At 39.2% G+C, this 13,810-nt stretch overlaps 1 protein-coding gene across 1 annotated transcript in view; it reads right to left on the reverse strand.

Annotated features, from left to right (window-relative positions):
* The window catches only part of LOC110156406 (kin of IRRE-like protein 3), a 319,679-nt gene that overhangs the window by 44,980 nt on the left and 260,889 nt on the right, over positions 1–13,810 (reverse strand). Inside the window, exons 10-11 of the mRNA XM_055148711.1 lie at positions 8,552–8,652; positions 2,869–3,067 (exon numbers count right to left, since the gene is read on the reverse strand). Coding sequence (XP_055004686.1) covers positions 2,869–3,067; positions 8,552–8,652 — 300 coding nt within the window. The remainder of the gene's footprint in view (positions 1–2,868; positions 3,068–8,551; positions 8,653–13,810) is intronic.

Below are 13,810 nucleotides of genomic sequence, written 5' to 3' on the forward strand. Positions count from 1 at the left end.
CATGTGGCTGCACAGAACCAGCAGGAGTCACGGCGCACAAATGACTTATTTAAAGTACAAAGAGATCGTTTGACTTCATCACCGAGTCCCAGGTATGTTCAAAACACCTCATTATGGGACCTATTAACGGTTACATGCTACAGAATGTCAAATACGGAGAGAAAGGGCGATGTCTTTGTACGCCATGTCTGAGGTCACAGAAGAGCAGAGGGCTGGTAGAATACACGTTTCATCTGCTTCGGTCCTTAACGATAGACCTGTCATCATAATTACTATATGGACTTATCGTTCAGTACATGAAACCACATATTTCTGAGCTCAGTATTTATCTCGTGTACATTTTCTTTGCAATAATAGGGATATTGTTGTGTACGTGGCCAACACACTGAGCAGCCTTTGAAACGTATTTTTTTGAGCTCAGGTTTTAACATCATATTATCGAATTTTAAGGGACCGATGGATTGTGTGAAATGATGCTCCGTTCGTTTATCCATCCGACTTCCACTCGGATCTCGGATATGACGTCAGGTCCACTCTTCAACCGTTTTATTATGTTTATTTATTTATTATGTGTGTCCGACTCAGAGACGTTTAGTGGTTAGTGTCCACATTGTTTTAGTATGTTGTTTTAGTACTGGCTGAGTACCAGGCGCTCCAAAATAATTATGTGCTTCAACTACACAACCTCGAGGAAGAATTCAGTATAACTAGTATAATTCAGTACCTGGGCCCAGTCAAGCTACAAGGTACATGATTTAAAAAAAAAAAAAAAAAAAAAAGTATTTAAAATGATAAAAATTTGCTTGGAAGGATTGACATATTTTATAGAAATAGTTTCCTTTCATTTTGAAGTAATATTAGTAGTATTTGGAAGAAAAAAGCTGACAAAATTATGCAAAATATGCACCTTCTACTTGTTTGCACAATTTTCTCTCCTTTATTTTTCCCTCCGTTACCATGACCTTTCTTAATAAAAAATCTCATTACTCAAAAAGTAAGAGGTTTTTCAACCTAATCTTGTACCATATGGTAGAAAACTATATGAAGCAAATATTGCATACTGCATACTGTAAATACCTTTTCTTTGTTGTTTCCCTGTTTTGTATATAGCACTCTTCAAACTTCATTATTTGGGAACATTGTCACTAATTAAACCATCAAAACATCCTTCTGCCTACAAAAAAATAAAAAAAAAGTTAAAATTACTCAAAAAGAAGAACACTTTACAGCAACTTAACATAATCAAGTTAGTAGGACTATTTCTAAAACTTTGAGTAAACAGAACTTAATCTATTGAATTTCTTTGAATGTTCAGGTTTACAGTGCAGTCTCTGTGAGCAACACTAGAACGTTTGACCTATTTTCACAGTAAACATAAACTTCCGTATGTTCCAGTAATGCAAACTGAATAACTCTACAAGAATCTCAGAACATCCAACAGCTCCGGTCAATTGCTTTTAGACTCTGTGCATTTCTGTTAACATTTGCCTGACAAGTAACCTTTGGAGATGTGGAGAGTAATGGGCCCGCTCGCTAAAGGAATGACACCAGTGATCATTTATTAGAAACGCGCTCCACCCATCCCACCACTGAAGGTCAGCTTACACAGTCTGTAAAAGCAGCGTGCAAATGTACACTTCACTCCCAACTGACCCCAAAGGTTTTAAGACACGCTTGTGGGATGAATGGAACAAATTGTTGGTAAAATGTGAAGTGTGTTAACCTTTAGAAGACGATGCAACTTCATTTTCTAAGGCCTGTAATCTGTCAGACCATCAAAGACCGCCGCTCCACCACTTCCCAGCCCATTCACTGGTACTCCCGTTTGTCTTTCCTCTTTAAAGCTGCACTGGGTAACTTTTCTAGTGGAGTGTCGCTATAGAGATATTCCTGTTTTGGCCCGATTATTGCACAGTATGGAAAATAAGTTTGGTAATCGCAATGGAGACAGGTTAATAGTGTTTTTGAGCACCTGTTATTGAACTGTAATTGTTTAATGCCCTACTGTGGAGCATTCCAGGCGAGTACAGAAGCCTTCCACCTTCAAAGTTACACAGTGCAGCTTTAATATTAGTTGTAAGATTGTCAAAAATGGTCTTATTCAGTGGTGTGGTGGGGATTTTTTTAAGTGGGGGTATGCGATTCGTGACTGAACCAGGGGGACTAAACCAGGACTGAACCAGGACTGAAACCTGGACTGAACCAGAACTGAACCAGGACTAAACCAGGTCTAAACCAGTTCTAAAAAAAAAGGCCTAAACCAGATCTAAATCAGGTCTGAATCAGGTCTAAACCAGGTCTAACCCAGGTCTAAACTAGGACTAAACCAAAACTAAACCAAGTCTAAACTAGGACTAAACCAGATTTAAACTAGGACTAAACTAGGATTGAACCAGGACTAAACCAGGTCTAAACCAGGACTAAACCAGGACTGAACCAGGACTAAACCAGGTCTAAATCAGGACTAAAACACTGCTTGTTTCCATAGAGATGTGTTCTTTTGCCTGGAATTTTCTACAGTGTGGCATTAAACATATTTACTTCCAAACAAACAGGCCAAGTTACAGGTCAGATCTGTGGAGAGGTGACAACACTGACAATGTGAATGTGTGTTTTTAAGGTATTTTGAGCTATAAAAATCCCTGTCTTTTAATGTAAAACAGATATGTTTTATGGCATACTGTGGAACATTCCTGGCAAAGCAGAAACATCACCATGGAGACAATTATGTGGCTGACCCTGTAGCTGAAAAGTTGCACCTCTAATGCCTTACTTATTCTGGAAAGCACTTTGAATTACATTGAATTTTACTGAAGAAAAATCCTAAAAAGGAAACAAAACTCACACTTGGGGCAGTGTTTCTGTTACCTTGCTCTTTGAGGCGTATGATCTCGGTGTCTGAGCCGAAGCTGTTCCAGGCGGTGCAGTTGTAGATGGTCTGGAAGTCCGCGGGGACGATGTTACTCATGGTTAAAGTGGAGATGACCCCGTCCTCTGTGCTCACCGTCTCCACTGTGTACCGACCCGATGTACCCGACTCCAGAACCGTCTCCTTCCACGACCACGCCTGGACAAACGAGGACAGAAAGTCAGTGGGGAAACACATACTGAAGTGAGAGTTAGTAGTCATTTCCAGAGTAGTTTTCTGATACTAAACTTTCACTTGAGTAATATTAAGGTTTAAGTTATAGTCCTCATCAAAATCATACCTGGAGTTGTGTTTTGTTTCATACATACATGTTTGTGATCCTTTATTATTAGTTTGTCTACATCTCCAAAGCTCAAAATGCTCTGTTCCACCTTGTGATGTCATCAAACGGTGACTTTTGTTTTGTTTAGTAGAGATCGGAAATTCCAGGTCTGAAATCATCCAAATGATGCTAGTGAAGGTGCGTGGAGTTTAAAAACACAATGGTGCTCTTCCTGAATCTGAGTATTTTTCATTTGTTTGTTTTTCAAAATAAAACCAAAAACAAGAAAATGAAAAAACAACGATTTTCTTCATTATTTGTCTCCAAAACCAAAATGAAAAAAAAAAAAAAAAAAAAAAACATAATTTGTTTTTTTCAGTTTTCGATTTTGTGTTTAAATGAATAATGGAAAAACTTGATAATGTCCGTTTCTTTTTGCATCGCATACAGACTGAACCAGGACTAAAACAGGACTGAACCAGGACTAAACCTTTTGCCTGTGGTCACTCAATGGTCTACACAGGTGCACATCAGGGCTCGTCCCGACACTCAGTCCTGGTTCAGTTCTGGTTTAGTCCTGGTTTAGACCTGGTTTAGACCTTGTTTGGTCCTGGTTTAGACCTTGTTTGGTCCTGGTTTAGACCTTGTTTGGTCCTGGTTTAGACCTTGTTTAGTCCTGGTTTAGACCTTGTTTAGGCCTGGTTCAGTCCGTAAGCGGCATCGCAGTTTAAGTTACGGAAACAGGAAATGGTCCATATCCGTTTTTTCCATTATTCATTTAAACACAAAATCAAAAACTGAAAAAACTAATTGTTATCAGTTTTTTCATTTTGGTTTTGAGACAGATAATGAAGAATATTATAGTTTTTTCATTTTCTTATTTTTGGTTTTATTTTGAAAAACAAATAAACAAATGATACATGGATTTTCCTGTATTACCACATGACATCACAAGGTGGAACAGTTGGAACTCAGCTGACAGCTTTAGCAAAACTCTGCAAAACTAGTGAACATAAACGATCTCAGGCTGGAAAAGTATGTATCAGTCTTTAGTAACTTGCTTTTGATTCATATTTTATATAATAATACACACTTTTCCACCACCTCGTTTATCTTCAATAGTTTTGCAGAGTTTTGCTAAAGCCACTCCCATCAGCTGAGCGGAAATGACGTCATATAATTTCCACAAAAATAGTAATTAATAATTTTAGAAATATACTCCCACAAATGAAAATTGCCACAGCACATTTCGTATAATTTTCTGCATGTTTTGAGCGTTATTTGAGATTTTGAGGGTCTGGATGACGTCTTTGGTCAAAAATAAAATGACTAATATCTTAAGAACCATAATCGCACAAACAAAACTTTTTGCAGCACAAACAAAGCAGAAATAATTGACACAATTTTTAGGTGTTTTAGAGTATTTTTAAGCTTCCTGGGGGCTGGCTGACCCCTGTTTGACTTATAAAACAATTGTTAATATCTCAAAAACTAAAGCGGCACAAACAAAACTTTTCACAGCACAAAACAACACAAATGATTGACACCACTTTTAGCCATTTTTGGAGCATTTTTAAGCTTTCTGGGGGCTGGCTGACCCCAATTTGACCTAAAAAAGAATTGTTAATATCTCAAAAACTAAAGTAGCACACTTGAAACTTTTTCCAGCACAAATGAAGCACAAAAGTTTGCGTTTGATGGGGGGCCAACTTCACGGAGGTGTTCTACATGATCCTGGTGTTTTTATTTCACTATTTTGTATGTCATTAAATTCCTGTTCTTAATACGGACCTGGCTTCAAATTTGCTCCTATAACTACAAGCCTCGGTGAGCTTCATTTGACTGGAGCTGAACACTACTTATGGGTGACATCACGTTCACTTAGGCTGCGTTCAGACTGCAGCCTGAAGTGACCCAAATCCGACTTTTTTGGCCCCTATGTGACCTGTATCTGATCTTTTAATGACAGTCTGAACGACACGGATCAGTTTTTTCAAATGCAACCCAGGCCACTTGGATATGTGCTCCTAAAACCGATACATATCCGATCTTTTGACATGCGACTTCAGTCTGAACAGCTGTGCGACCTACACCTATCAACAAGCCACAAACGTCACTATTCTGCTACCTTGTGCTTCTCCTTCTCAGTCTTCTCCTTAAAACAAGTAAGTTGTTCATGTTCTGGCTCCGGTACGAGAGGAACTTTAAAATCTCCAGGTGCTCAATGCTTGTCCATGTTTGCACAACTTCCGTAAACACAGAGCACGCTCACTGCGGTTGACGTCATCGTGTCCTCCAGTGCACATGAGGGACACTTTTGGGCCGTTTAATGTTCACACTGGAGATCACGTACAAGTCACATTTAATTGGAAACGTGAACGACCTCGCAAAAACATCGGATTTCACAAAAAAAACAAAACAAATTGATCGTAGCCTATGTCCACTTCTTTATACAGTCTATGTGCCTAAGGAAACTAGTCCCTCAGCAGTATTTTTTGAACAAATTCGACTATATCTTTATAAAAGCGCCCTTACCTTGAACGAACCAGGCGTGTTCATAAAGACTGGAGGGACGATCCTACACACATTCAGACTATAACTCACTGATCGCGCTCACTTTGAATCATCCTTTAATGTTCTCTAATTATCTCCTAATGTGCCCAAATCTAACTCTCATTTCACCAGGAGAATGAGACGGATCGGCCCGCACTAATTATTGAAGCTTATAAAGTCTTGCAGGTCCGGGCTCCCCTCTGTTTTCACTGGACTGATGTTTGACTTTTGTGAAATGTAAAACTGTCTCAGACTTCTGGTGCAGTTAATGTTAATTTGAAGTTCATGTGTGGACTCGAATGTGGAGATGTGGGAGGAAAGTGGATCAATGAAGTAAGTGAACAAAATCTCGTGTAGTTTTTTTTTTTTAAAGGAATTAAAAAATTACTAAATTGCAGTGTACAGCCATGTAAAGCTGCATTCAGACTGGAGCGTCACGGTGTTGAGTTTACATGCAAAGTCTATCTGGAGACGCATCTAAAACGTCCCGCAGAAACACCTTAGATCAGGGGTCATCATACTAAGGCCCGCGAGCCCCTCTGCCCCCCACCACTTGAACTGTCCCTATGAAGCAATCCTCAAAAGTTGTCATGGCCCATTTTTTAAAATTACTTATTACTTTTGGCAAATAATAACACATCTGCATCTTGTATTTTGTTGATTTAATGCCAGTGATCAATCCTGCCCATCGCCTTCACCTTTCACTATTTTTCTATTCTGTTGAGAAGGGAAACAGTTTGAACGGAGGTTTGCAGTCACGCACATCTGATTCCCTTTTGCATTTATGGAGTTCGCACACAAATGTCTAGAGCTTTTTCCCGCTGTTAGGATCCAACAACCACACAGTTACGATGTCCGAATCCCCAAACTAAAATATGACAATATCAGAATCAGAAACAAAAGTGATATGGTTCGAAAGACTTGAAAAGATCGGCTTTGTGGAAAGACGCATCCCACTGGGAAAACAAACGTGGCGGTTTGATGCTCACTTTTTCGGAAAATCCTTCCCAGTATGCATTGCGCAATGACTGGAAGTCCAAGATTCTTGATGCGTGTATTCTCCAGATTTTTCATTTGACTGGAGCTGAACTCTATCGGTGACGTCACACTCCTTTAGTCCGCGTCTTTACACAGTCCATGATCTGAACAGAGCTTTAATTCAATTTGAAGGCGCTGCTTTGAAACACTATGCTCCGAGAGAACAAAGTTGAGTCTCGAAGGAGGCGTTTTAGAGTGAAACCGCCCTGCCCTTGTTTACAGCTAACATCATTATGGCTCGTTATGGTGAATTGGCAGTCTCACCTTCAGTATAGTTAAGTACCTGATTAGCTCATCACGGTTCGCTCTAAAACTCCTCCTTTGGGGCTGGACACAGTTAACTCAGAGCAGTGTAAATCCTAGAGACTCAAGCCAGTATCATCAAACTAAAAACGGCTCCTGGATAAAAGCCGAAATGCAAAAACAGAGTCCAGATGACCAGCGCTGAAGTCTGGTCGACGATGATCAGGTACTGTATGTTTTAGGCAAATGTCTGACCTGTAAACCAGGACTAAACCAGGACTAAACCAGGACTAAGCAAAAACTAAACCTGGAACAAAACCAGGGACTGAACCAGGATTAAACTTGGATTTAACTAGGACTGAACCAGGATTCAACCAGGATTGGTCTGAGATTAAACCAGGACTAAACTACAGAACTAGGACTGAACCAGAGACCGTAACTGGACTAAACCAGGACAAAACCTAGACTGAACCAGAACTAAACTTGGATTTAACTAGGACTGAACCAGGATTGATATGAGATTAAACCAGGACTAAACCAAGACTGCACCAGGACTAAACCGGGACTAAACCAGGACTGAACTAGGACTGAAGCAAAAACCATAACATGAAAAAACAAGCCTGAACCAGGACTAAACTAGGACTAAACTAGGACTGAACTAGGGCTGAACCAGGACTCAACTAGGACGGAACTGGAACTGAACCAGAGACCGTAACAGGACTAAACCAGGTCGAAACCAAGGCTGAACCAGGACTGAACTAGGACTGAACTAGGACTAAACCAAAACTGAACCAGGACTAAATTAGGACTAAACTAGGACTAAACCAGGACCAAACTAAGATTGAACCAGGACTGAACTTGGATTTAAGTAGGACTTAACTAGGACTGAACCAGGATTGATCTGTTATGGTCTCTGGTTCACTCCTAATTCAGTTCTAATTTAGTCCTAGTTTTGTCCTGGTTCAGCCTTGGTTTGGTCCTGATTTAGTCCTGTTATGGTCTTTGGTGCAGTCCTAGTTCAGTCCTGGTTCAGTCTTGGTTTAGTCCTGGTTCAGTCCTAGTTCAGTCTTAGTTTAGTACTGGTTCAGTCTTAGTTTAGTCCTGGTTCAGTCCTTGCTCAGTCTTAGTTTAGTCCTGGTTCAGTCTTGGTTTAGTCCTGGTTCAGGCCTAGTTTAGTCCTAGTTTAGTCCTGGTTCAGTCTTGGTTTAGTCCTGGTTCAGTCCTAGTTCAGTCCTAGTTTAGTCCTGGTTCAGTCTTGGTTTAGTCCAGGTTTAGTCCTAAATTAGTCCTGTGACGGCCCCTGGTTCAGTCCTAGTTTAGTTCTGGTTCAATCTTGGTTTGGTCCTGGTTTTAGTCCTGTTATGGTCTGTTTTTGATGGTTTATGTTTTTGATGAGGAAACCTTCGTAACTGAACCTTTAAACTCAATATTTTCTCTATGACCCCCCTCTTCCCTCCCATAATGCACTGTGGATCCTTGGGGTGCTCGGACATGGGTGCGTGGAGGTGTCGGGTCAGGTGACTCACGATGCGATCCGGCGGTGGGGTGCTGCGTATGAAGCACTTGATCTGGCCCTTCTCTCCGTAGAGCGCCTGCTGGGTCTGCGTGCTGGAGATAGTGGGAGGACCTGCAGACAGAAGAGCCAAGGCACAGACACTCAATCATCAACCATAAAAAAATAAATATATATAAATAAACTTGGCTATACATCTTCTTGGCAATGGCTGCTCATATATTAACCACGAGAGGAGAGGCCGCGCTCCAAGGGCAAAAGCATGCACTGTATTAAAAAATAAAAATAAAAATGTACAAAGTGAACAAAATCTTGTGCGTGTGTCTTGTAATCTGTGTGTCATTCGTTCATCCGTTTTTCAAAATAAAACCAAAAATAAGAAAACGAAAAAACAACTATTTTCTTCATTATTTGTCTCCAAAACCAAAATGAAAAAAATAGATAACGATTTGTTTTTTTTCAGTTTTCGATTTTATGTTTAAATGAATAATGGAAAAAAAGGATATTATTTCCCGTTTCCGTGACTTAAACTGCAACGCCGGACTTTTGCGTCGCATACGGACTGAACCAGGACTGAACCAGAACTAAACCAGGACTGAACCAGGATTAAAACAGGACTAAAACAGGTCTAAACCAGTACTGAACCCTGACTAAACCAGGTCTAAAACGGGACTGATCACAGGACTAAACCAGGACTGAAGCAGGTCTAAACCATGACTGATCCCAGGACTAAACCAGGACTAAACCAGGTCTAAAACAGCACTGATCCCAGGACTAAACCAGGTCTAAAACAGGACTGATCCCAGGACTAAACCAGGACTAAACCTGGTCTAAACCAGAACTAACCAGAACTGAACCAGGACTAATCTTGGACTTGAAAGTGAGAGAGTGTCCGCAATCGGGCAATGGCTGCACTGATCCCCGTGGGGCACAAAGCTCTATGTCAGTCCTTTCTCCTGCGGTCACCTGATGGTCTACACAGGCGCACCTCTCAGCCCGTCCCCACACTCAGCCCTGGTTCAGTCTTGGTTCAGTCCGTATACAGTGCAAAAGTCCGGCATCGCAGTTTAAGTCACGGAAACAGGCATTATCAGTTTTTTTCCCCCCATTATTCATTTAAACACAAAATCAGAAACTGAAAAAAACACAAACAAATTGTTAGCTTCTTTTTTTGTTTTTTTGTTTTGAAGATAAATAATGAAGAAAATAGTTTTTTTTTTTTTTTTTTTTTTTCATTTTCTTATTTTTGGTTTTATTTTGAAAAACGAATGAACGATACACAGATTTCTTACTTTTTTCCGTCAAATGCTTTTCTCAAGGGAGATGTTTGTTTGTTTTTTAAATTAAAGACAACAGAATATAACATTTAACAAAATACAATAATCAACAAAAAAAATAAAACACAAAAACACACACACCAACACAAATTTAATTAAATAAAACAAAAGTAATGTTGTAGTGCAGCATAACCACACTGCTAGGCCCCTTTATATTGATATTTTGTCCAATTTATTATTTAAATTTCTTTTCTCTTTCTGTCTTTTTCTTTTTTTCTATTTAAAATTTTTGGCCACTATACTTAACTAACATTATTTTCACCTTTTTTCCTCTTTTACTGTCCATTACAATCTTAAAGCATCATTTTAAAAACATTTTCTTATTTTGCTTTGTCTGGAATGTTTCACAGTATGGCATTAAACTTTTCTATCCTCATGGAAACCAAACCAGAATGAGTTACAGGTCAGATCTGTGGAGAGGCGACGCCATCACAATGAGAATTAATGTTTTTCTAGGTATTTTGAGCTAGAAAACCACCTGTAATTGAATAAATGTGAGGTAGAGCTGTTTAAAGTCATACTGCGGAACATTCCAGGCAGAGCAATGACGTACCCATAGAAACAAGCAGGAGACGGACGAAGTAAAAGTTAGAAAGTACAAAATTGCAGTCTATTTTTTCTCATTATTGCTTTTTGTATATCTTTCAAGTGTCTGCTATAGCGTTGTTTCTATGACGATACTGGCAAAAGCTCTGATACGGCACTTTTTAAAAATTATTATTATTATTAGTTAAAAAATAATAATAAAAATGATATAACTAAACTTGGCTATACGTCTTCTTGGCAATAGCTGCTCGTATTTTAACCAAGAGAGGAGAGGCCAGACTCCAAGGGCAAATCCATGCACAGGAAAAAAACTGAAAAAAAATTTAATATATAAATAAAAAATCCTGGCATTATTTATTTGCTGGTTTTAATTGGCTTTGAGCGTAAAATAAACCTCGCCTAAATCCAATCTACCTCTCCGATAGACTTTGTGAGGCTCTTTATGGCCGATTCTTAGGATGTAAATCAAAACTGTAGATCACGTTAAGGGACTAGCTGTTATAAAGCGCGCTGATTTACGGCTGAAGGCGTACGCACGGAAGGCTTAAATATTATATATATTCCACAGTCTGTGAGAATTCTAATGGTTAAATGCCGCTCAAGTCGTCCAGCAAATAGTCCAAATGTCCACCCTAGTCCCTAAAAGCCAAATTATAGTTCTGGTTTAACTCAACACACACTGCCGCCATCGTTTTTGATTTATGGATCTGCGTCGCGGTTTGTGCGCCACGAAGTAATTCACCGCCACAACACAAGGAGGCTAAAATTACGATTCTGTTTAAAAAATGAAGCGGGAAAGTGGTGTATCGGAAATGTATGTAAAATAGGAATGGGCATTCGATAAAATTTTCTTAATCGATCGTCAGGAGAATTAACGATTTTCGGTTAATCATGAATGTTTTTATATTAAAAGTAAGAATAAATATTAAAAGTAAAAGTATAACCATTATTATTAATATTACTGATTTGCATAAATAAACTCAACTTTACAGCATATAAACCATCAACACTTTAAAGCCACATCAGCCCGTTTGACATTATAATGTCTTTAATGCAGCTTTACGCAAGTCTTACTGAAACAAAACTTAAAACTGCATGGCTCATTTGCATGAACTAAGTAAAAAAAACAAAAAACAGCTCTTATGCGCTGATGTGGTTCGGTTTCTGTCAGACTAAAGGACATGACTCAGTGGAATATGAGTGTTCTCTCTGTGACAGAGGATGTGCTGTTTATGGTGAGTCTGTTCTGTTTGTGTGTCGCGTTGGAGATGGTTCATGTTTTCAGAGATCAGACGTGTGCAGTTTTAGCGCAACTCTTTATGTTGCAGTAACATGTATAAGTATAAGTATAAGTATAAGTATAAGTATAAGTATAAGTACAAGTGTACATGCACCATGACGAAACCGGGACACTGATGTGCAGGTAAACGCACTCTGAGTGGTGTATTGATCTTCAAGGAGGAGCCAGAGCCAAAACATGAGACTGTGAGGCCACAACTCCCGTGTTTGTGTCAGACGCAGCCTCGTTTCTACGCACAACAACCTACATTCGGTTTGTTGATTAAAAATGAACGCAATCAATGAAATTCTTAATGATCAATTATCGATTAGTCGACTGATCATGCCGATCCCTAACGTAGAGTGGATGTAGAGAGGACCAATCACAGCCCTTATTGTCTGCGTCGCTTCCCCCCTGTAGAGGCAGAAGCTCTACAGAAGGAGTTCACGGAAACGCAGACTCTCTGTGTCGTGATGCAGATGGTTTGACACACACCCACAAATTGGGCTCAACCCCTCATTCACTACATAGGCCCGCACTCTTTAGCGCCCTCTATTGTGCACTCATTCACAGAGCAATTTAGTCATGCAGCTACTACATTCAGGTCACATGACTCTGTGACTACGTGAAAAAACTGAAGCTAAACTTTCATAAATAATGATCAGCTCAGACTGGCACACAAGTATTAATGGACTTTTTGTCACTCTGGATTTCACGTAAATGGACTGGATTATTTGCTTTTTGTCTGAAATGTGGAAGTTAGAGCTCTTTTAACAGCTGGAGTTAAGGAAAGCGGCTCTTTGTTTGTAGACAGAGATAGAAAGGTTTAACATCATACTGTGAAACATTCCAGATAAAGCACTAACATTTCCATAGAGAAAAGTGTTTGACGAACCCTCCACGAGTAAAGTTACACAATACACTCATTCATTGTATTTAAAATTTCACCAAAAATATTAACATTTTTGCAGGTTCTGGATTTTTTTTTTTGCTTTATTAGTGCATGTGACAAATGAAAAATGAATAAAATATAACTTGACGTAATTGCAAATCTATGTGACATTTGCGATCAATAATAAAGGTATAGCAGCAGCTGTCATTCACTTTCCTGCAAGTTTGAATTATTAAACGCATTCATAAATATTAATTAATTGTTTCGTTAAGGCACAATGACAAGACAATGACTGACAGTTTGGCGCTCAAGGCTACAAACAGACTCATGATCTACTTCACAAACTAAAGGTGATATTTTCATGTGTGCAGTTATTTTACTATTATCAGACATCAACATAATTAGAGTTTATGCAAATCCTAGTGCAAGTATTGTGTTCATTTTATTTATTTATTTTCAAATTTTAAGAACATTTTGGGCTCTTGTGCAACAGAAAAACATTCTAGATAAGAACAAATAAATAATTTCTTGTACTCTGGAGTCTGGATAAATAATAAAATGTCTACACATTATTTACATTTTAAAGCAATAACAATCCAGATATAAATTTGAAGTTTGTCGCAGATTTCCCTTTGCTTGTTGGTGATGAGATATTTGTGAGGTAAAGTCCGTAAATTTTTCCGAGGAATATTGTCAGTAGAGTCCGGCTGCACGAGTAGGGCTCCGTTCTGGGAGGTGCACTTGTGGTGATAGTCGCTCTTTTTCCACGGCGACTCATTATAAGGCAAGTTTAATTGAGGATGAAGCCAAGTAAGTTCCATTTGAAAAGTTTTTCAAAGTTTGGTGCAGCGTTTTCACTCACGCCTGCTCAAGCCGACATCTTTGGGCGCTGGGCCTGTCCACACAAAGATGGCATTTCCAGATAATTTAAGTGGAGGAATGAACTTCAATTTGACGCTGGTTGGTTCGTATGAATTGGTTTGACTGTTCTGGTTGTCGTTTTGTATTAAAGGCATGTTCCCCTCTAGATTTCAACAAATGTAATTCTTTTGCATGTTGTAGCCTTAACCCAAAAGCATTCCTAATAACTGTGACATGTTGGGACAAAATGTATAGAAACTGACCCCAGTTTAGGCTCCTGACTCCACTAATGACATCACTCTGTTGCAGCCAATGAAACGGCGGCAGGAGTAACCCTGTCGTCATATCACTGAATAC

Source organism: Boleophthalmus pectinirostris, unplaced genomic scaffold (assembly GCF_026225935.1).
Source record: "Boleophthalmus pectinirostris isolate CB_2022bp ecotype Guang Dong unplaced genomic scaffold, ASM2622593v1 HiC_scaffold_12, whole genome shotgun sequence".
Classification (NCBI taxonomy): Eukaryota; Metazoa; Chordata; class Actinopteri; order Gobiiformes; family Gobiidae; genus Boleophthalmus; species Boleophthalmus pectinirostris.